Source organism: Chelonia mydas, chromosome 4 (genome assembly GCF_015237465.2).
Source record: "Chelonia mydas isolate rCheMyd1 chromosome 4, rCheMyd1.pri.v2, whole genome shotgun sequence".
In the NCBI taxonomy this organism is placed as follows: domain Eukaryota; kingdom Metazoa; phylum Chordata; order Testudines; family Cheloniidae; genus Chelonia; species Chelonia mydas.
In genome coordinates, this window is record NC_057852.1 from 127,902,232 (window position 1) to 127,925,492 (window position 23,261).

The 23,261-nt window shown below is 41.2% G+C and overlaps 1 protein-coding gene across 7 annotated transcripts in view; it reads right to left on the minus strand.

The window, feature by feature from the left end:
• Positions 1-567: 567 nt before the first annotated feature.
• KRCC1 (lysine rich coiled-coil 1) overlaps positions 568-23,261 on the minus strand; it is a 49,709-nt gene continuing 27,015 nt past the window's right edge. For 2 of the 7 annotated variants that reach the window (XM_043544878.1, XM_037898305.2), the window contains exons 3-7: positions 16,770-16,877; positions 16,506-16,680; positions 15,497-15,775; positions 14,231-14,330; positions 11,765-13,099 (exon numbers count right to left, since the gene is read on the minus strand). In XM_043544878.1, the coding sequence (XP_043400813.1) occupies positions 12,295-13,099; positions 14,231-14,330; positions 15,497-15,775; positions 16,506-16,680; positions 16,770-16,838 (1,428 nt within the window). In that variant the 5' untranslated portion in view covers positions 16,839-16,877 and the 3' untranslated portion in view covers positions 11,765-12,294. Of the gene's footprint in view, positions 4,787-6,221; positions 6,322-7,251; positions 7,451-7,981; positions 8,061-11,764; positions 13,100-14,230; positions 14,331-15,496; positions 15,776-16,505; positions 16,681-16,769; positions 16,878-17,113; positions 17,332-23,261 lie in introns of those variants that run through there. The other 5 variants (XR_006290252.1, XR_006290254.1, XR_006290253.1 and 2 more) reach the window with 5 other exon arrangements.

The window sequence follows — 23,261 nt, forward strand, 5'->3', positions numbered from 1 at the left end:
ATATCCAACCTAAACCTCCACCACTGCAACTTGAGACCATTACTCCTCGTTCTGTCATCTGCTACCACTGAGTACAGTCTAGATCCATCCTCTTTGGAACCCCCTTTCAGGGGTCCCATCACCTTCACCCGTTACCTTAGGGTTACAGTCCTTGGGTTCTCGCTGTCTGTTCCGTTTGAGCAGAGTCTCTCCCAAGCTTCCACGCCTGGAGAGTTTCTCTACCCTATCCCTGCTTGAGCATGGTCTCACCCAGTATTCCTTGCCAGGAGAGTTTTAGTCTTCCAGCCCTACATCACCCTTCTGGTTCCAGCCAGGAACAGACCTGCTCAGACCCTGTAGCTCCTTTTATCTGAGCCTGTTATGCTCTGATTGGCTGCTTCCTTGCAGCCTTTCTAGGCAGTGCTGGAGGACCCACCTTTACTGCTCCTCTCCTGGGGCAGGGTGTGGTAGGACTGCAAGGTCTCCAGGAGGGGCCTCAAAGGGCCTGGTACACCCCTTCACAGAATGCAACATGGACTTGTATACCAATTTCAGGAACAGTAAAACAGTCACTTAGCACCCAAACAGTCCAAAGAAAATAAAATGTTTATTTGTAGATTAAGAACATCTATAAATATAATCATAACATTTATTAAAGTTCATGAAATCTGATTTAATTTAATAAACAAGGCAAAAATCAATCATATTGAAAACCACAGCATTGCAATTATTGTTTAAAAACAGGAATAAAAACTTTACTGAACCCAGAAAAATCCACTGGAGAACAAGTCCTCATTTACAATGGTGGTCTAGCTGAGGAAAAAAGGGTGCCCAATCCTGCAAACACTTCTGCACACAACTAAATTTTCTCAAGTGTTTGAAAGACTGGGCCCGATTAACTAATTGTTAATTAAGAGACAGAGACTCAAAGGAGATACAATCGTAAGAACTTAAGCCATACTGGGTCAGAGCAATGGTCCATCTACCCCAGTATCCTGTCTTCTGACAGTGACCAGTGCCATGTGCTTCAGAGGGAATGAACAGAACAGGGCAATTTAATCGAGTGATCCATCCCCTGTCCACCAGCCCCAGCTTCTGGCAGTCGGAGGTTTAGGGATAACCAGAGCATTGGGTTGCATTTCTGACCATCTTGGCTAATAGCCATTGATGGACCTATCCTCCAGGAACTTATCTAATTCTTTTCTGCATCCAGTTGTACTTTTGGCCTTCACAACATCCCCTGGCAACGAGTTCCACAGGTTGACTGTGTTGTGTGAAGAAGTACTTCCTTATGTTTGTTTTAAACCTGGTGCCTATTAATTTCAATGGGTGACCTCTGGTTCTTTTGTTATGTGAAGGGGTAGATAACACTTCCCCATTCACTTTCTCCACACCAGGCATGATTTAATAGACCTCCTTCATATCCCACCCCTTGATCATCTCTTTTCCAAGATCAACGGTGCCAGTATTTTTAATCTCTCCTCATAGGGAAGCTGTTCCATACCCTTACTCATTTTTGTTGCCCTTCTCTGTACCTTTGCCAAGTCTAATGTATCTTTTTTGAGATGGGGTGACCAGAACTGCACGCAGTACTCAAGATTTGAGTCTACCATGTATTTATATGGTGGCATTATGATATTTTTTGTCTGATTACCTATCCCTTTCCTAATGGTTCCTAATATTCTGTTAGGTTTTTTGATGGCTGCTGCACACTGAGCAGATGTTTTCAGAGAATTATCCATGATGCCGCCAAGATCTTTCTTGAGTGGTAACAGCTAATTTAGAATCCATCATTTTGTATGTATAATTGGGATTAATTTTTCCAGTGTGCATTACTTTATAATAAAAATATTCAGAATACCAGACAAATGTTTGTTAAGCAACTTTTTAACACTTTAATGTACAATGAATGTTAGTAGTTATATTTGGCTCTTATACAGCACTTGTCATCTGTAGATCTCAAAAGTGCATTAGAAAGGCAGGTACGTATCCATATCTGTTTTACAGATTGGAAAAATTCAAGGGGACAGAAATGACCAGTTATGATCACCTAGTCTGACCGCCTGCATAACAGGCCAGCAAACTCACCCAGTAGTTTGTGCATCAAGCCCATAGCATGTCTGAGCTATAGCATATCTTTTCGAAAGAAAACCAGGCTTGATTTAAAGACTTCAAGTGATGGAGGATCCATCAAACCTCTAAATAAGTTGTTCCAATAGTGACCTACCCTCACTCTTAAAAAATTGCGTCTTATTTTTAGTCTAAATTTGTCTACTTCAGCTTCCAAGTACTAGATCTTGTCATGCCTTCTTCTGCTAGATTAACGAGGTGTTTACAGTCACAAATCTCTTCCCCACATATGTACTTGTAGACCATGATCAAGTCACTTAACTAGAGCTGATTGGAACATTTTGGACTAAATGAAATTTAAATGACATTTTGAGAGATTCATTCTTTCTTTCTATCTATCTATCGCACCTCTATAGCCCGGTGGTGAGGTCACTGGGATGTAGGAGATCCGGGTTCAAGTCTCTTCCCTGCCTGACTCAGAGAGATCTGGGATGAAAATCTCTTCTGTCAATCAGAGCAGAGACTTGAATGGTAGTCTCCCTCATCCCAGGTCCTACCCACCAGGCTACAGAATGTGTCACACACCTTCTAGGATCAAAAAGCTCAGGGTTTTAATTGAAAATGGACATTTTGAAACAATTCTGTTTTCACAAAATCATTCCGAAAAGTTTTGGTTTTGTTCTAATGGGGAACAAAGATAAATTCTAAATGCTTAAAAGTTGCCACAAAATGGAATTACCACCCTCCAGCCATCTCTAGTCTTAACCTCCACTAGGATAAACTAACCTAGGTCAAGGTCAGTCAGCAGGTGAGTAACAGAAACACTACCACCACTGATTTTAAACAAGTAATTTCAATGAATTTTCTACATCGTTGAAGATAATTTTTAGTATCAAGAAAACATTTGAATAGGGGATTCTTTTGCTGATGTGGCTGCTTGGTTTCTTCTCTGCCATCACTTTGAGCTCAGCCTTCCAGTTCCCCTTGAAACCTTTAGACTGATTTCACTTCCTGTTGAATTTCTCATCCTCAAACTTCAAGGCTTTGCAAGAGCTCTCACATTTTTCATCCTCTCTAGATCCTTAGGCTCTTCTCTTTCCTCTCTCCTCATGGATCCTTTTATCTACTTCTCCCATTCTTAACTTTATGCCTTTTTTTAAACAGGCCCCTATGCCTGAACCAGCCTTCTGCATCCCACATGCCAAAACAAATTAATCTCCTCCTTCAAATCTTCCACTGCCCAAAAGTCATCGCTTTGGTGAGGACCTTCCTATGCTTCCACCCCCACAAGGACAAGGTCTCTTTGCCTTTCTAGGCCTGAACTGCCCAGCATTTTATATTTGTCTGGGTTAGATTATAACTTGAGCCAGGAACCTTTTGTCCTTACACATTTTGTAAAGCAGTGCACATTTAAGGCATTCTATAAAATAAATAATAATGATAAAAGCTTCTGCCTAAATGTTGCTGCAGTTCCACCTTTTGTCCACCAGAGAGCGATGTGGCACAAGAACAGCAGCAGCTCCCAGCCAGCTAGGGAAGAGAAAGAGCCTGCCTTCTTCGCAGCGCCTGTCAAGCCATATCAAGATACAGGAGCTATGGGGAGACAGACAGCGTGCAGTGCTGCGGAGCGTCAGACAGGGGCTCATAAGGCTAGTGGGGGAGGACAGACTGGGGCAGGGGCTGAATGGGAGTGGAGGCACAGGGCCACAGGGGGGAGAGAGGTGCAAGGCCACATGGTGATGGGGGAGGGGCTGCTGAGCTACATAGGGACAAGGGGTGGCTGAGTGGGGACACAGACACATGGGGACAGGGGAGGGAGTACAGGGACACAGGGACAGGGGAGTGGCCGGGTGGGGGCACAGAGACACATGGGGTTGAGGTACAGAGCCACAAAGGGATGGGGGAGGGGTGCAGGGCCACACGTGGACAGGGCGGAGCGGTACAAGGACACATTGGGGTGCAGGAACACATGGGGACAGGGGCAGAAGTGCCTGACTGAATGGCAGAGGCGAGGGGTCAGCCAGGGTCTGCAGGGGGGAAGCTCCCTAAAAATCCCTTCATGCGCCACCAAAAAAATGGTTCCATATATTTCCCACCCATATCCAACCATACCCTCCAAGTTCACACCCAGGCTCCTTCCCAGCAATTTACTTCACTCTCCCTCAGCTCCTCTGTTACCCCTGACTCCCCAAAGCCTTTGCACTGTTTCTGGGAGGTACGGGAAATACAGTTCTGTATTGTAGTTTAAATGAATTATTACTCAGAGTTCTGTATTAATATGCCTAGTTAGGAATCCATTTGTCAAAAAACATTTCCTGAATCTTTTTTGTTGTCTGTATTGTTACAGACATGCTTGCTGACTGGTATTTTGAAATAAATGACCAAAAATAATTGAAACTGGTGTGATTATATTGTGCTAGTTTGACAAATAAAATATGCAGAATTTTGAAGAGTTTTAAAATATTGTGCACAGAATTTTTAATTTTTTGTTGCAGAATTTTTGATTTTTTGGCACAGAATTCCCCCAGGAGTAATGTAGATATAATTGTTTGCTCATTTCTTGAGGGCACAACTGAAGAAGTGAGTCTCAGCTAGGGGCTGGAAAAAGGGTTGTTGCTTCGTGGACCAAATTGATCATCTGGATTAACGTTCTCAGCAGAATTAGGCAGAAAGTTGGGCAACTCATCTGGGATGCTGAGATAGCCTCTCGCCTGTGTTGTTTCTCTGCTCTGTATACCTGTAAAACACAAGAGAGGCTTTTGAAATCCATCGAAGTGTCTGAAATCTTTTTGAATCAACATGAAGGTTGACATATGAGCTACTCCATAGGGAAGAATGAGGAAGGGTAGATGGGTTCAGGGTTGATACTGAGAAAACGAGAAACCTTCCCTCTGTAAAGTATTTAAACACATTGCATCTGTTTTTACTGGGGAGCTGAATGACTGGAATTATATTTTAAGATGGGGACCCAGTGACCTCTTATGGGTTCATATATTTCCTATTCTAAATCCTGAAAAAATAAAAATTAGAACCACCTTAAAATGTGTTTAAAAGGACACTGCCAAGTTGTTTAGACCCATAGTCAAGGGTCTTGCAGAGCCTAACATGAACAAAGTTATTTTCAGTTAAAAAACTGAATAAAAATATTAGGTATTCCCCCTACAGTGATGAGCACTCAACTCCAACAGGAACTTACTGGTGCGCAAAAGCCACAATGGACTAGAAGCAGAAAGTGAAATCAACAAAGCCACTCTCCCTGTCCAAGCTGAACGAAGCATAAAGAGAGTACAACTGGTAGCAAGGTAATTAGATTTCAATATGAAAACTGAGTTTACCTGGCTGGTAGTACAGAGATTTTAAAATATTTTTTTAAATTACCTTATATTTGCAGCATTCCTTGCAATAATGACAGGATTAAACATAAATCAACAGGGCTGGGGGGAGGTAAGTGATGTTTGCACCTTACTCTCTTGAGTCCAGCCTACACAGAGATTTGAGATCAGGCACTAATCTTACATAGAGTGGCCCTGATCCGCCAATCTTATCCATGCTGGCAGATCTCACACTTGTGCAGTATCCTATGGACATCAGTCCATGTGAATCAGACTTCAGGATCGGGGCCAATCTGTGGTCACCAATATTCACAGGAGTGTGAATCGAGGATGGAGTCATTTATCTACTGTAAATATACCAGGCATTCTAAGATCAAAGCATGGATGAAGGCCTCTCCAGCACTGCTTCTGCAACCACGATGAAGGTTGTGGCTGATATCAGCAGGATGTGGAGAGATAGGGAGGAAGCCTTCATTCTGAATATCCTTGACTTTGGCTATATTCACTCAGAACTGTAATGTTAATTTAACAGGTTTCTTTTGCTTTTTTTTTTAAATGCTCGTGCAGAGCATTAGCCCCTTGTAAATGCATTCAAAGGACACACATACAGATTAGAATGGCAATAGAATCAGTCTGATTGTATATGACTCTATGAGCCATCATTTGTACTGTGTATCAGAACAACAGGAAGAGTTATGTACTTTATATAGCTAGTCACCAAAACTAATACAAATACACTTCTCTGTGCGTATCAGATTAAAACAAACATTATCAGAGACCTGCAACCACCACACAATATGGGGTGGGAGGAGAGGGGGAAAATCAACAGACCCACCTTACCTCCGTAGGCAGGCACCAGCATTATTCAATGGTGAATGCGACAAGACAAGCCAGCTAGCATAGCACAGCAAGTGGTGGGAAGCTCATTTTCGTGGGCCCACTAGACAAATAAACACACACAGGGAGGAATGAGTGAGTTTAAGAAGTCACGTTTGCAGCATTTCACAACTATCCTTGATCTTATTAAGATCAGAATGTTCAAATTTTTTCAAAATTCATTTTTAGGCACCTAAATAGGCGGCCTTTGATTTTCAGAGGTGCTAAGCATCCACAATTTCCAGTGAAGTCAACTGGAGCTGCACATGATCAGCACTTCTGAAAACCAAGACACTGATTTAGGTGCTTAATTTTTTACTTATTATTATTATTATTGAAACACAAGGGTTAGAACATTTGGGGCTCCATCAAACGTAACACAGGCACATTCTGGATCATACTTGAGATGCACACATCTTGCTGTTGTGATCACATTAAACTACCCTAGCTCTGCACTTGTGGGAACTGCGGTAACACCAGAGCCCCTCAATGTGAGCAAAGACATGTAAGTCATTTACCTGTATAACAGCTGCTCTTTGTACGCAACAGGGTTACTGTATACAGCTTTATAAAAAGATGTTTGTTACAGTTATGCTACCACTGATAGATAATAAGTCTGACAGAACATATTATATTGTTACATATATATGCCTCCATCCTGCCGTCTTTTGTGCCCTTCCATAAAACAGAACTAGTGGTTTCAATCCAGTTGCCAGCGGGATACGGGCAAGGCTAGAAGCAGTCCCTGCTACTAAATCATCACAGATATTAGAGTAAAATAATAGCTTAGGATAAAAGCTACAGCAGACCAAACAGTCATTATAAAGAAGATAGAGACTGGACATCAGCACAAAAGTATATCTGGATTTCTTATTCCCCACTGACATTAGCTTTCCTGTTTTGTCACATATGAAGAGAAGGGGGACAATGTGAAAGGGAAGAGCAGGAGTGGTTATGGCACCGTGACTACTTCCGCACCCAATACTGTACGTACCTGATACTGTGCCAGCACCCACTGCTTACAGCCAAGCTGCACACTGTGTGCACAGCTTTGCACGTGTTAGCCTACATAACACTTTCGCCACATGAACGGCTGAGACAGCAGAGAGAGAGGAGTGTGGTTGATGTGTCTGGTCTGCCCATAGCTCTTCTCTTTCCTTAGGATGAGAGATTGTTTTCTTTCATCTGCTAATCTAAGAAAGAGAGAGAGAGACAAAAAACATAGAGCAGCCAGTTAAAGATCTAGGGTGACATTCTCCCTCAGATTTGAGGGCCTGAATCTCATTTACAATAGACCACTTTTACATCACTCTGGGAGTCCAAGAACCTTAAAATGATATACATGTAAACTATGCCCGCTTTAAGGCATATTATCTACATACCGTGCCAGAGTGCATAAAGGGGCCTTAGCGTAAATGAGAATCATGCATAAGAGTTTCCATCTAATAATTCAGAACTGTACTGAATGCTCTAGTTCATAAAACTGCATGACAGTGAATAATGGATATGGATTTCACAGACTAATGCATGGATCTTTATTCCTGATTTGGCCTTGTATGGCATATTACACCAAGAGAGAGACATGCGAAGATTATGCATCCCTATCCCTTAAATATTTAGGGCCTGATCCTGATCCAAGTGAACTCAGCAAAACTTCTATTGACTTCAAAGGGAGCAGGGTTGGGTATAAGGGCCTAATCTTTCAAGGTGCTGAGCAACCTTACCTCTCGTTGGAATAGTCCTGTACTTGGGTGAAGACTTCAGGCAGAATTGTAGTCACTCAGCACCTTGTGGAAGTGGGGCCTTAATGAGATAATGTGAATGAAGCCACAACCAGTTTGGCTGTATGTGGAGGGGATCGTGTATCAGGTGACTTGTTAAGCATACTGGTTAAAAATGGTGTTGAAGTTGAAAGTGGGCTAAGCAAGCACAGGAAAGCACTATGCATTCGCAGAAAGGCATGGTACAAGTTTCACGTCATGGGTCTGGCAATTACTTCAGTCCGGACACGCAATACTCCCTCTTTTCCCTCTTTAGAGGAGGCGGCCTGTTTGTGCAGCAGTGAATTTCTCATTCTAAGATGAGATCAGCAAGTTCAGTTTGACTTGGGACACAAGTAGGGGAGCCCACATCTCCAGAGGTGAAAGAGTTGGCGCACGAAGCCCTACGTTTTCCAAAAGCGAGTAGTGATTCTGGGTGGCCAACTTGAGACACCTTAACAGAGCTTAATTTTGAGAGAGCAAGTCCTCAGCATTTTCTAAAAATCAGGGAGCCCTTTAAGAGATCTCTAAGTTTGACACCCCAAAATCACAAGTCGAGAATTTAGGCCTAAATTGCTGCTCCAATTTCTCACATGCAGCTCATCGTGCATGAAACAGCAGCCTTATGTGCTTTTCCTGTAGCCTTCTGAAATTAAGACACTCTACATTTATTGAAAATATATCATATGGTGTTTAGGCCCAACTTTTGATCTGACAAGAGTGATTGCTAAAATGAGTTCATTTTTCTTTTGAAGGTTGAACCTTCTTTAGAAGGAATAGTTCTGTTTGTTTTTAAGACTTTCTGTCGAAAGTGAAAAAATTGTGGCATTTATGCTCATTTTTGGTCATCACTGTACATTTATATCTTTATTTATAGGCATTTTTATAAGCCTAACACTATAGTATCTGCACGCCTCACAAAAATTAATGGATTAATCCTCACAACACCATGAAACTATTATCAGCCCATTTTTACAAATGGGGAAACTAAGGCACAGAGAAATTAAGAGAGTTGCCCAAGGTCATACAGGAAGTCTGTGGAACAGCTGGGAAGAGAACAGAGATCTCTTGAATCACAGCCAGATGCTTTCACCTCAGTATCTGATGGATAAACACATTTTTTAAACCAACAGTCACTAACTTTTAGAGGGATCCGAATACAGATGGTGGGCTCCATTTCATGACTCAGAGGTTCAGGACATTTAGAATGATACGCTCCCCATTCTAAAGAGGTATTACGAAAAGCAACAGAGCATAAAATAAATGAGATATAGAGAAAACCCTAAACTAATTGACAACGATCATTTAGCTACTTCACTGCAATTTGGTCCCATTTTTAAAAATACTGCTAAGCATTTTACCACAGTAACATGAGTAATAGCACAAATGCTACTTACAAGAATTTTAGGAATGCTTAATTATCAAATTAATGTCTTATTCCAATATTTAAAACACTCTGAACATTTGTTCACCTGATATATTTTTATATCTATGGTAATTTCCCTATGCAATTACACTAACCCAGAAATAAAAATAATATATTGTACTTTTATAATAAATTTGAACGACAGTTATAGGAGCTAGTTGAAGGGCATTGTATTCAGACCATATACTACATTTAAAATAGAATACCTCTTAATCTTCACTTTATAGAGATGCTGCTAGGAGAGATTTTAAAGGCCTAAATCCTGACTCAGCAAGGTAGGTTAAGTGCATGACTAAGTTTAAGATGTGAATAGTCACAATGTACCTTGCTGAGCTGGGGGCATACAGGGTATATTCAGAAGTTCACATTTATCTTTAAAAACTGTACCCTGTAGAGCTTTCAGATGACATTATTTGGCTACATATTCTATTTCACAGTCAACCAGACTTTTCTCCTGCTTTTGAAAGTGCAGGAGAGAGGTCCTATTTAGTCATAACCTTTTTCAAACATATCTGTAATGGATATCACAATGGATATTTTAATGTACCACATACCAGGGAGAAAAGACAGGTGGGCACAGGAAATTCTAAAATCCTCCCTTAAGATACACACTCGTTGGACTCACACAGCACATTTTAGCTGAAGATCACCACACTCTTTGCAAACAGTATAGCTTACAATCCCTCTCAGAGGTAATTATTATTATACCTAATTTACGGATGGAGAAACTGAAGCACAAGGTGAAGTGACTTCGGCAAGGTCATGTGGCAAGCCAGTGGAAGAGCTGGGAATGGAGTCCAGATTCCCAGTCCCTCATTTTAACCGTTAGATTATCCTGTCTCACATTGAGCCTACATTCAAGCAGTCTTAATGCAACAATGAAGTTCACAGTTAAGACTGAAAATCTGCCCATAGCTCATTCCTACTGTGCTGATATACAGCAGTTGTCTGTTTAAAGACCCTCGCAATATAGAAGTTTAGAAAAGAACGTGTCACAGATTAAGTCCCCGATTCTGCAATTGCATCTGTGCAGATAGAGCCTTGAGCCTGCATGGAGCACCACAGACTTGAATAGGTCTCCATGCAGATGTCATTGTCCATCCATGCAGATCTGATTGTAGAATCGGGGCCTTCGTCTGTGCTTCATCTCAAAATTCCCATGCTTCTGTGGTTTCAATTAGATTAATAACCTAAAATTGGCACACTTTCCTTTAGTTATCAACAGTATCTAGATGCTTTTGCAACTAGGGAGGAAAAAAGTGTATGACAGTTGACAGTTAAAAACAGTATATATGGTAAACATGTACTTGCAATACATGGTAAGTATTTTTTTTAAATGGGCTTGGTAATTGTTTTAAAAATGGACTGTCATATAAATACCTATTGACACAAATTTGCAAATACAGGCAAATAAATATTTGGAAAAAATATGAACAACATTATTTATAATAATATGAATGGCTAGAAAATTATAACCTCTCAATATAAAATAGAGATCCATATCACATATGCTGGATGAGAACGTCTGACAAGTAGCATGTGCAGCATTTACATGACAGACCAATCACTCTTTTGGTGAGTAGAACAGCATTTTAGAGTCAATTTAACACTCCTAAGGTGAAAGAATGACAGCAAGGGAAACTCCTATCCTCCTTTAGCCAAAGACCTTAGACATCACAGGCCAGTGGTTTTCAAACTTTCTTTGTTGTTGTGTGGATCCCTAAAAATGTCAACTGAAGGTGCGGACCCCTTTGGAAATCTTATACATAGCCTGCAGACCCCCAGGGGTCCGTGGACCACAGAGTGAAAACCACTGCCATATGCAGACACTGTACATTATCCCCCCAACTCCTTTGCTAATGTGACTCAACCCTGCCACAGAGGGACCATCTGTAAGGGTGCAACGGTAGTTCCAGTCTCAATGGCCCATTGAGCCCAGGACCTGAGAGTAGCACAAAGGCAGCCTGAGAACACCAACTCATTTCATGTACTATAGGACACCAAATATTACATTAGTTCTCTATCAAAAAGATCTAGTTTCATATTGTGAATGAAGAGCTAGTAAAATTTTATTTCTAACCCTCCCCCCAACAAAGTTGTTCTTTTATTTTTCAAGCATTGTTTGTTTGTTTTTCAAATCAAGCTCTATTCCACCACTGATAGTTGCAGATTTTAAGTAAATTATCTTGAATCAGAGTGGCAAACACTACTTAGCTTGGAATTACCAACTGAAATTGATTTTGCATATGGTACTTTATCAGTATTTTCTAAACTAAAAATTTGGATCACACCTATGAGAAAAATATACTGGACAACATATGTCTGACAATCAGTTACATGTTTAATAGACTCTCTTTTCACTCAGAACTGAGGGAAAAATAACAGTTGTAAATAATTGGAACCAAAAAACCTAAATATTTTTCACATTCCCCTTAAAAGCCTTTAGTGAAACTGGAACAGGGAGGGTTGGGAATACTGTGTACTTATTTATTTTACAAGATTCTGTATACTAATGGAAGAATAATCAAATTCTCCACATTAATGCCAGTAATATGATTTGGAAGAGACAATTCGTTGTGATAAAACTCCAGAAGGAATGGTATAGCTACTGACCCATATTTGAAGTACATTCCAGAACAGATTATAGGCTTTCAATTCATGTTGTTGTAGGACTGTTGTGTGTATGAGATTATTAAAAGCTGATTCATACCTACTACCCAATACTTTCAGAAGTCAGGCTTTTTCTTGCTTCCACAGAGTGGGACAAAAACTATTGAGTCATAACATAGTACACCATGGTTAAGAGAGACTACAAAAAATACCGACTTCATAAAGTTAATCAAAACCTCTATTAGAATCCCAGGATAGATTCATCCCAAAGTATCTCTTCTTCTGTTTTGCCATCAGGCTGTAGTTTCCTTTTATCCTTTTTGTGCTTTCTACTCTCTTTCTCAGTGGGTATTTCTTTAATTCTTTTGTCTTTACTATGCTTTGATTTTTTCTCGTGAGTTGAATCTAGATCAATCTTTCTTCGCTTTTGCATTTCTCTGTCCTTTCCAGAATCTGTGTCTTCACTGTTTTCCTTTCTCTTCTGCTTTGTGGCTTCTTTGTTGTGTGTCTCTTCTCCTTCCCCAGTGTGTCTTTCCCCCTCTTCATGCTTCCTTCGAAGCTTTCGGCCTTTCCTATAGGAGTGGGTGCTATTATCAGAAGAGATGTGTTTGTAGCAGTCACTGGATTCTGCAGATGATATGCCATAGCTGTCATCTTTGAAAGAGGTCACCTGAGATGTTTGCATTTCTGAATAATATTCCTTGCTGTCATGACATTTAGCCATGTTTTCTAGTCTTAGCCTATTCTCATGAGCTGGTGACCAGCACAGAGATCTGTTTTCAACAGCATGTGATGACATATATGTTTCTGAGAAGAGGATGGAATGCTGTTCTTGTTCAAATGTAACATTGGAAGATACAATATTATCAGAATCATTTACAACTTCTAACTCATAGTTTACAAACTCTTCCTCCTCTGCTTTTCTGAAATATGTTTTTGGTTCCAGTCCTCTAGCTTTTTGCACTTTAATGTAATCTTCTAATTCATCTTGAAAGGAGTCATATGTTTTCTTTGAATTCTTTATGAGGTTGACAACCATGGTTTCTCTGCAAGAATCAGATATAAAATCTTAGTTACTAAAACGAATCTACTTTTTGGCCTGTTTCCTTTTTGAACTATGGTAGAATGTCAGGTAAAGACTTTTATGTCTTCCTGGTTTAGATGTGGCATGTTACATAGTACATTTACATCTAAGCGGAGAAGATGCCTTGAAAAGCACACAGAAGTGCTAAGTATTATTATGACCAGCAGTTTTGTCTTGTTTTTTAAAAAGATGCGACTAGGGGAAAGGAAAGGAAAAAAAGGTTGTGGGGTGGGGGGGGAAGAGAAGGGGAAAAAAAAATATCCTGTCTTCCCAGCTTTCTGTGGTACAGAATCCAGATAGTAAAGTATTATACCATTTGTGAATGTAGAGAGAGATTAAAGCCACAAACTGTTAAACTAGCTGGACACAGAGATTTAAAGACTTTCCTCTATCTAGATTGTAAATAAACTAGTTTTACTATATTATTTATATAGGTTGTTTAATATTAACAGGGTCTGTTCCCAACAGGTGTTGGGTGTGCAGCAACTTTCATGGAGGCCAATGAGAGTTGTGGGCTCTCCACACCGTTTGGGATCAGGTCCTAAATTGCCATGGCAATGGTAACCTCACATTACAGGCCATTCCCTCCAACGGTGATTGAGCACAGAAGGCTCCATACCGAAGTATGTGGTGCTGCCTCCATCTGGCGAAATTAGTAAGGAAAAACTGTGCAGGCCTTTTCCGCAGGCAAGGAACATCCAGAATTGAGTGTGTGTGTGAGAGAGAAAGCTCCGTGAGCTGATCTGGGGAGTGGGGAAGGAAGGGAGATGATGTTATCACCCAGTGGTAGTCACATTTTTGATCTGAGTGTGATTTTTAAATTGTTGGTGTCTATTTAAGTCAGCAGAATAAATGTGCAACGTCAAAGCCAATTAACAGAGCAGCCACCAGAGGCTGCGGCACAAGATGGGCACCCCCTCCAATCCTTCTACTCTTTAACAGAAACTTGAACCAGCAGTGCAGTGGTGCAGCCAGAGATGTACAGTAAAAACATAAAAACAGCCATACTGGGTCAGACCAAAGGTCCAGCTACCCCAGTCTCCTGTCTTCCGACAGTGGCCAATGCAAGTTGCCCCAGTGACAAAAGACTTACTTAATCTGATGTTTATTTCCTTGCATATGGGACTGGTACATTTCTATAGACGTAAGAGTGATGTTACATATAGGACATATGTAGTTACCAACTCCAACTGCTGAAAGAACAGAGAGCTGCAGGTTAAAGAGATTGCAAACAAACAGCAAAACACAAAGCACATTTTGTCTACTCCCTTAAGCAACTGCCATTTTATAGAGACAGCGTCCTCCTAAAATCTTCTACAGACAGATGCAAAGTTTCTGGTAAACAGATTTTGTTTTGTTCTAGTTAGATGAGAATTTGGGTCTGTGATAGTAAACCTTAAAGCATATAGTATATTATGGGCATGATCTAAATAACGAGATTATTATTTATGGGCATTGATGATGAGCTCTCCGTCTATGATATTTCTAGAGCATCTATTATCTTGGTACCCAAGCGCTGACAAGAAGGATAACTGTGCTGGAAATTGAAGTATTACTGTAAATACACAGTGTGGATAAAGTATAAAGCATTCACAATATAAACCGGACCATCCAGTCTAAATACAGTAGTATTAGCTTAGACAAGGGCATCTCCTGAGTAGAGAATGCTGGATGATGCCTAGAGAAATTTCAACATGGTACATAATGGATGTAACACATGTAGCGTCAAGTGAATACATGGTAAGGTCTGAAGAGGAAAGGCTTGTGCTTTACTAAGTCACATCATTCCCCCTCCCCCTCACCGCCCTTTAGAAGCTGAAGCATCAATATTTCCAAACACAGCAAAATCAGTAAATAAATGCCCCACCTCAAAAGCCAACAACCTTATCTATCAGACAAATTCAGCAAATACACCCAATCCCAACAGGCTATTGTTTGGCATCAAAGCGTATTCCTTGAGTTTATTTATGATCAACAGCCTGATTCATCTAATGAGATCTGAAATATATAAATAGCAACATTTGAATAAGGAGTCAGATCCAGATCTTGAGTTCTAGTATAGGAAGGGTTGGCAGTTCACTGAGGGCCAGATCCGGTTCCCATTAAAGTCAATGAGAGTTTTGCTGCCAAAGTTCAATGAGAACTGGATTTGGACCTCAGGGCTATCAGGAAATATTTTCCAAAGCAAAGGTGTTCAGAGACCATAAAATCTAACAGTGACAGCACAAAGGGAAAGGTGAAAACAAACTGAATCCAAAACAGAGGAATGAGCCCTCACTTCCTTGCACAAATCAGGCACCATCAAACACCCAGCTCTAATCAGTGAAGACCCTGGAATAATTCCCCATAGCTCACTTACCATTTGCACTGGATTCCGCAGGAACAACTTCCTCTCCCATCTCCGCCATCATCTTCTTCCGTGCTTCGTTCCTTTTGTGCTTCTTGCCAACATAATGTTGATGGGCCATCAATGGATTATTGAAGGGAGCTGAGCAGAGCTTGCAATACTTGTCTGGATCATTTAAATCCAAAGCAATGCTAGAGGATGACGTGGACTCTTCAACATTCAGCTCCTGGGAGAGCTTCTCAGCTGAGGGCTGCTGTAGTGCCAGAGACGTAGAAGGACCAGTGGGGGAACCTGTTAATAGCACAACAAAGGAAAGTCTGGAATAGTTCTATAGAACCAAGTATTGAACTACTGGAGTTGAAAAGGGAGAGCAGCAGAATGGCAGCCCTGGGGCCTCCAGACAACACTGTTCAAGAGAGAAAATAATCCTCAGTCTCTCTCATCTCACAGAGGAGAATGGGCTCACCAGGCACGTGAGCTTCTGTCACCACCAAGTCACCTTCTTCCAGCTCCTGCAGGTATACTGAATGCGTGGCACGAGAACACAAAAGATACTTTAGGTTTCAACCCTAGGACTTGCACAAGATGCTAGTCTCAGTTATGTGTTCCTGGACTGATTTTCTTAATAATTAGTAATACTAATTTAGCATCATGCCTGCTAAGGGCTGCAATCAACCCTCACAATACCCCAAGAGTAGAAGTGTTGTTATTTGCATTTCAGATGGAAAAATGGAGACATTTGCTTACAGCCACAGTCAGTGGAAGAGGAGGGATTATAACGCAAGGGTCCCTGACTCCCAGTCCTTTGCTATGGACTTGCTGACACTGATTAAGCAACAGTGTCTTCATTCTTTCACTTGATGGTTGCATCTTGAGTTGTCGTACCTTCTGCCACACTTCAATAAAAGCACAGTGAAGTAGTAGTGCTGGGAAGATGGTCAATGCTTCACTTCATCTGTTTCAGAGAAGCGACAATAAAATACATGCACCATGTAGGACACAAAGCCCATTTAGTTCTCACCTGTTTGTGGTTGAGTGTTCTGTGCAGGCACTTGAGGTTGGTCTCCTGATAATTGCTTCAGCTTTTTGGCATGTATTTTTCCCAGGTAATGAGACTGAGCAACAACTGGAGAAGTAAAAATCATGTTGCAAAGATTGCAATATTTGTTTTTGTCCACTACTCCACTCCCATCCACCTGAAACCAAAGACAAGCTCAGTTACAAGGGTTCAACAACGAAGAGCTCATTTAACATCTTAGCCAGAGATCTGAAGAGGAAATGTTACCTGAAAGTTCACATGATCTGGTCTCTTCTGTTTGCCAGGCTCTTGTCCGTCATCTTGTTCACTGCGCATTTGGAAATAAAGGCGAACTTTCTGAGCATGCTTTTTGCCCTGGAAAGAGAAAAATTATTCCTACTCCATTAACAAGGACCCATGTGCTGATTTACCAAGAAATTAAGATTTGCTTTGTCAAAATCTGAGAATCCCCCTGTTCATTCCCTTCCTTCATGGTACACAGAGAGAACAGGAAGCTCTGCACTGCCCTCAGTATACTCATAAACTTGCAGCTCTGCATTAAGACAATGACTATAATCTAAATCTCATGCTTCAAGGCTTCAGCTGGTTACCTGAAGGGGTCAGGAAGGAATCCTCCTCCCCCTCATCCCTGGTATCACAATTGGCCAGATGTATTCTGAGTTGGGGGCTTTTTTTGTTTGTTTTGTGTTCCTCTGAAGCACGAGGGATGGGCCACAGCTGGAGACAAGACACCGATACTCTGAGGTGGTTCAGATATTCCCCTTAGATGTTTGGCGGGTAGGTCTTGTTCACACGCTCAGGATCGAACTGGTTGCCAGATTTGTCAGATAATTGTAACAAACATACTGGTCCATTACTAGATGGAAATGGTAGAATTATCAATAATGATGCAGAAAAGACTGAAACATCCCATAAATATTGGTTCCATATTTGGGAAAAAACAGATGATGTAGTCATATCATACAATAACACTTGTTCCATTCCACTAGTATCTCAGGAGGATGTTGAACAGCAGCTTCTAAAGCCAGACATTTTTAAATCAGCAAGCTCAGATACCTTGCATCTAAGAGTTTTAAAAGAGCTCGCTGAGGAGCTCACTGAACTGTTAGTGTTGATTTTTAATAATTCTCGGAACACTGAGGAAGAAGTTCCAGAAGAAAGCAAATACTGGGTCAATATTTAAAAAGGGAAAATGCGATAACCTGGGTAATTACAGGCCGGTCAATCTGACGCTGATCCCTGGCAAGATAATGGAGCTACTCATATGGGACTCTATTAATAAACAGGTTTCAGAGTAACAGCCGTGTTAGTCTGTATTCGCAAAAAGAAAAGGAGTACTTGTGGCACCTTAGAGACTAACCAATTTATTTGAGCATAAGCTTTCGTGAGCTACAGCTGTATTGAGCTGTAGCTCACGAAAGCTTATGCTCAAATAAATTGGTTAGTCTCTAAGGTGCCACAAGTACTCCTTTTCTATTAATAAAGAATTACCAGAGGGTAATAATTAATGCCAACCAACACAGTGTTATGGAAAGTACATACTGTAAAACTAACTTTTTTAGATGAGATTACAAATTTGGCTGATAAATATAATAATGTTGATAGACTTCTACAACATTTTGATTAAAAAACTAGAATATAAAATTAACATGGCACTTATTAAATAGGTTAAAAGCTAGCTAACTGATAGGTCTCAACATGTAATTGTAAGTGAGGCATCAACATACTGGGTGTGTTCTAGTGGGATCCTTCAGGGATTGGTTCTCTGATTCATGCTATTTAATATTTTTATCAATGATCCGGAAGAGAACATAAAATAACTGCTGATAAAATTTGCAGATGACAACGATTTGGGGAGCGGTGAATGAAGAAGAGAACGGGTCACTGAAATACAGCAATCTGGATTGCTTGGTAAAGTGGATTCAAGAAAACAATATGCATTTTAATCTGACAAATGTAAATGTATACATTTAGGAACAAAGAATGTAGGCCATACTTATAGGATGGGGGACTATCCTGGGAAGCAGTGACTCTGAAAAAGACTTGGGGAGCATGGTGGATAATCAGATGAATGTGAGTTCCCAGTGTGATGCTGTGGCCAAAAAGGCTGACATGATCCTTGGATGCATAAACAGTGGACCCTAAAGTAGGAGCAGAGATGTTGTTTTACCTCTGTACTGGCACTGGTGCAATCACAGCTGAAATACTGTATCTGCTGCTGGGTTCACAATTCAAGAAGAATATGGATAAATTGTAGAGTTCAGAGAAGAGCCATGAGAATGATTAAAGGATTAGATAACATGCCTTACAGTGATAAGCTAAATATCATGAGCTCCTTGTGTCTAACACAGAGAAGTTTAAGGGGTGACTTGATCACTGTCTAGAAGTATCTACATGGGGAACAAATATTTGACAATTTGCTCTTCAATCTAGCAGAGAAAAGTATAACATGATCTATTGGCTGCAAGTTGAAGCTAGACAAATTAAGACTGGAAATAAATTTTTAAACAGTGAGGGTAATTAACCATTGGAACAATTTATCAAGAGTTGTGGTGGATTATCCACCACTGGCAGTTTTTAAACCAAGATTGGATGTTTTTCTAAAAGATCTGCTCTAGGAATTATTTTAAGGAAGTTTATGGGGTGTGTTATACAGGAGGTCAGATTAGATGATCACAGTGGTCCCTCCAGGCTTTGTAATCTATTAATCTGTCTGTGGTTGGGAAGGATTTTTTCCCCAGGTAGACTGGCAGGGACCTTTGTGGGTTTTCACCTTCTTCTGCAGCATGGGGCCTGGTTCTCCTGGTAGGATCTTCTGGGCACAGCTCAACTAATCAATTCCGTTATTGCACTGGTCACGTCACCTCAGTCTCTCCTGTTCTCTGCTTAGGGCACATAACTGTTTAGTCTCCTGAGGACTGAAATGCTTTGGTCTAAACCAAATTATTGGGCTCAATATAGGTGTAACTAGGTGAAATTTAACGACCTGCGATACACAGGAGGTCAGACTAGATGATCTAATGGTCCTTTCTGGCCTTAAACTCTATGAAACTATGAAAAGCTGCTTTCATACTTACAGATTGTATTGATATAGCAAGAGAGCCACAACTGGATAAAGACTGTATAATAATATTTATTAATCATAGAATCATAGGACTGGAAGGGACCTCGAGGTCATCTAGTCCTAGTCCTGCAATGAGTGCAGGGAACAAGCATTATCTAGACCAGAGGTTCTCAAAGCCGGTCCGCCGCTTGTTCAGGGAAAGCCCCTGGCGGGCCGGGCCGGTTTGTTTACCTGCCACATCAGCAGGTTCGGCCGACTGCAGCTCCCACTGGCTGCGGTTCGCCACTCCAAGCCAACGGGGGCTGCGGGAAGGGCAGCCAGCACATCCCTCGGCCCGCGTCGCTTCCCACAGCCCCCATTGGCCTAGAGCGGCGAACCACGGCCAGTGGGAGCCACGATCGGCTGAACCTGCTGATGCGGCCGGTAAACAAACCGGCCCGGCCTGCCAGGGGCTTTCCCTGAACAAGCGGCGGACTGGCTTTTAGAATTACTGATCTAGACCATCCCTGACAGGTGTTTGTCTAACCTGCTGTCAAGGTTCCTTCCCCACTCTGAACTCTAGGGTACAGATGTGGGGACCTGCATGAAAACCTCCTAAGCTTACTTTTACCAGCTTAGCTTAAAACTTCCCCAAGGTACAAACTATTTTACCTTTTGCCCTTAGACGTTTGGTGGTGGCAGCGATAAAGTCCAACCGGTATATTACTGGGAAAGAGCCCGTTTGGAAACATCTTTCCTCCCAAAATCCTCCCTTACCTTTCCTGGGGAAGGCTTGATAAAAATCCTCACCAATTTGCATACGTGAACACAGACCCAAACCCTTGGACCTTAAGAACAATGAAAAAGCATTCAGATTCTTAAAAGAAGAATTTTAACAGAAGTAAAAAGAATCACCTCTGTAAAATCAGGATGGTAAATACCTTACAGGGTAATCAGATTCAAAACATAGAGAATCCCTTTAGGCAAAACCTTAAGTTACAAAAAGACACAAAAACAGGAATCTACATTCCATTCAGCACAGCTTATTTTCTCAGCCATGTAAAGGAATCAGAATCTAACGCATATCTAGCTAGATTACTTACTAAGTTCTAAGACTCCATTCCTGTTCTGTCCTCGGCAAAAGCATCACACAGACAGAGAGAGAGAGGCTTTGTTTCTCCCTCCCCCCAGCTTTTGAAAGTATCTTGTCTCCTCATTGGTCATTTTGGCCAGGTGCCAGCGAGGTTATCCTAGCTTCTTAACCCTTTACAAGTGAAAGGGTTTTTCCTCTGGCCAGGAGGGATTTTAAAGGTGTTTACCCTTCCCTTTATATTTATGACACCTGCTCTTAAAAATCTCCAATGATGGAGATTCCACAACCTCCCTAGGCAATTTATTCCAGTGCTTAACCGCCCTGACAGTTAGGAAGTTTTTCCTAATGTCCAACCTAAACCTCCCTTGCTGCAATTTAAAGCCCATTGCTTCTTGTCTTATCCTCAGGAGGTTAAGAAGAACATTTTTTTCTCCCTCCTCCTTGTAACAACCTTTTATGTACTTGAAAACTGTTATCACGTCCCCTCTCAGTCTTCTCTGTTCCAGACTAAACAAACCCAATTTTTTCAATCCTCCCTCATAGGTCATGTTTTCTAGACCTTTAATAATTTCTGTTGATCTTCTCTGGACTTTCTCCAATTTGTCCACATCTTTCCTGAAATGTGGTGCCCAGAACTGGACACAATACTCCAGCAGAGGCCTAATCAGCACGGAGTAGAGTGGAAGAATTACTTCTCGTGTCTTGCTTACAACACTCCTGCTAATACATCCCAGAATGATGTTTTCTTTTTTTGCCACAGAGTAACACTGTTGACTCATATTTGGCTTATGGTCCACTATGATCCCCAGATCCCTTTCCGCAGTACTCTTTCCTAGGCAGTCATTTCCCATTTTCTGTGTGTGCAACTGATTGTTTCTTCCTAAATGGAGTACTTTGCATTTGTCCTTATTGAATTTCATCCTATTTATTTCAGACCATGTCTCCAGTTTGTCCAGATCATTTTGAATTTTAATCCTATCCTCCAAATCACTTGCAACCCCTCCCAGCTTGGTATCATCCGCAAACTTTATAAGTGTACTCTCTATGCCATTATCTAAATAATTGATAAAGATATTGAACAGAACCAAACCCACAACTGATCCCTGCGGGACCCCACTTGTTATGCACTTCCAGCTTGACTGTGAACCACTGATAACTACTCTCTGGGAGCAGTTTTCCAACCAGTTTTGCACCCACCTTTATAGTAGCTCCATCTAGGTTGCATTTCTCTAGTTTGTTTATGAGAACGTCATGTGAGACGGTATCAAAAGCTTTACTAAACTCAAGATATACCACATCTACCGCTCCCCCCCATCCACAAGGCTTGTTACCCTGTCAAAGAGAGCTATCAGGGTGGTTTGACACTATTTATTCTTTACAAATCCATGCCAACTGTTACTTATCACCTTATTTTCTTCTAGATGCTTGCAAGTGGATTGCTTAATTATTTGCTCCATTATCTTTCTGGTTACAGAAGTTAAGTTAATCAATAATGCTAATATGTAGTGCTTTTATAGGGGTTTCTGTTCAAGGATCTAAAAGCAGTCTTTACAGCCACGAATTAATCCTCACCTTAGTGAAACAAGCATCCCTTCCATCTCTCTCTAACAGATGGAGACACTGAAGCCTGGACAGGCTAAGAAACATACACAAGATCTCAGAGAAAGTCTATTGCAGAATGAAGACTAGAACCCAGCTCTCCTGCTTCCCATTCTTGTGCCTTGACCACAAGGCCATTCTGCCTCCCAGTAGGAAGGATCCTACATTTTTCAGTTCCTTTTTAATTCTGGAGGTGCCATCTCATACCACACCCTATCCTGGTAAAACACAGCTGCACATATGTTCCAGGATATGGTAGTCACCTGTTGGCCAACATGTCATTTGCCTGCTCTGAGCGGATACTATCCAAACAGATGCCATGGCTTCAGAGGAGCAATCCCAGGCTGCCCATACAAAGCCACCAAAGAGAACGAGATCCTGCTACACACGAGTTTGATGCTGGCTAAAACATTGACTCAGAAAACACTATCAGTATGGAAAATAGCCTTTCCCCCTGTAATGGTGAAGTCATTAGGATATTATCTGCATCCTCAGTTGAGGTCAGATTCAACAAAGGGTATGTCTGCACCGCAAAAAACAAAATGGTGTGTTCTTAGCTCAGGTTAACTATCTGGGTTAAAACAACAGTGAAGACACAGCAAGTCTGTTTTTAACTCAGGTTAGTAGCTCAAGTTCAACCTCAAGCTCCCCTAAAGGCTTTAAGTTGAGTTGCTAACTCAAGTGAAAAGCTGACTTGCCATGTCTTCATTGCTATTTTAACCCAAGTTAGCTAACCTGAGTTAAGAACGCACCTTTTTTTTTTTTTTCCAGTGAAGACATATCCCAAAAGAGAGAAACTAATGCTGAAGCCTGATCCCTATGAGATGCTGAGTGTCTTTGACTCCAACTGAAGTGAACAAGAGTTAAGGGCACTCAGCACCTTGCTGGAGCAAGTCCTTAGTTTCTACTGTAGATAACAATAATGAACTCCCAAGGTAGTAGACAGTCTGAACTTCTTTAACTTGTGAAGATTGAGAGTGAAGAGATTATATTGCTTTGGCTG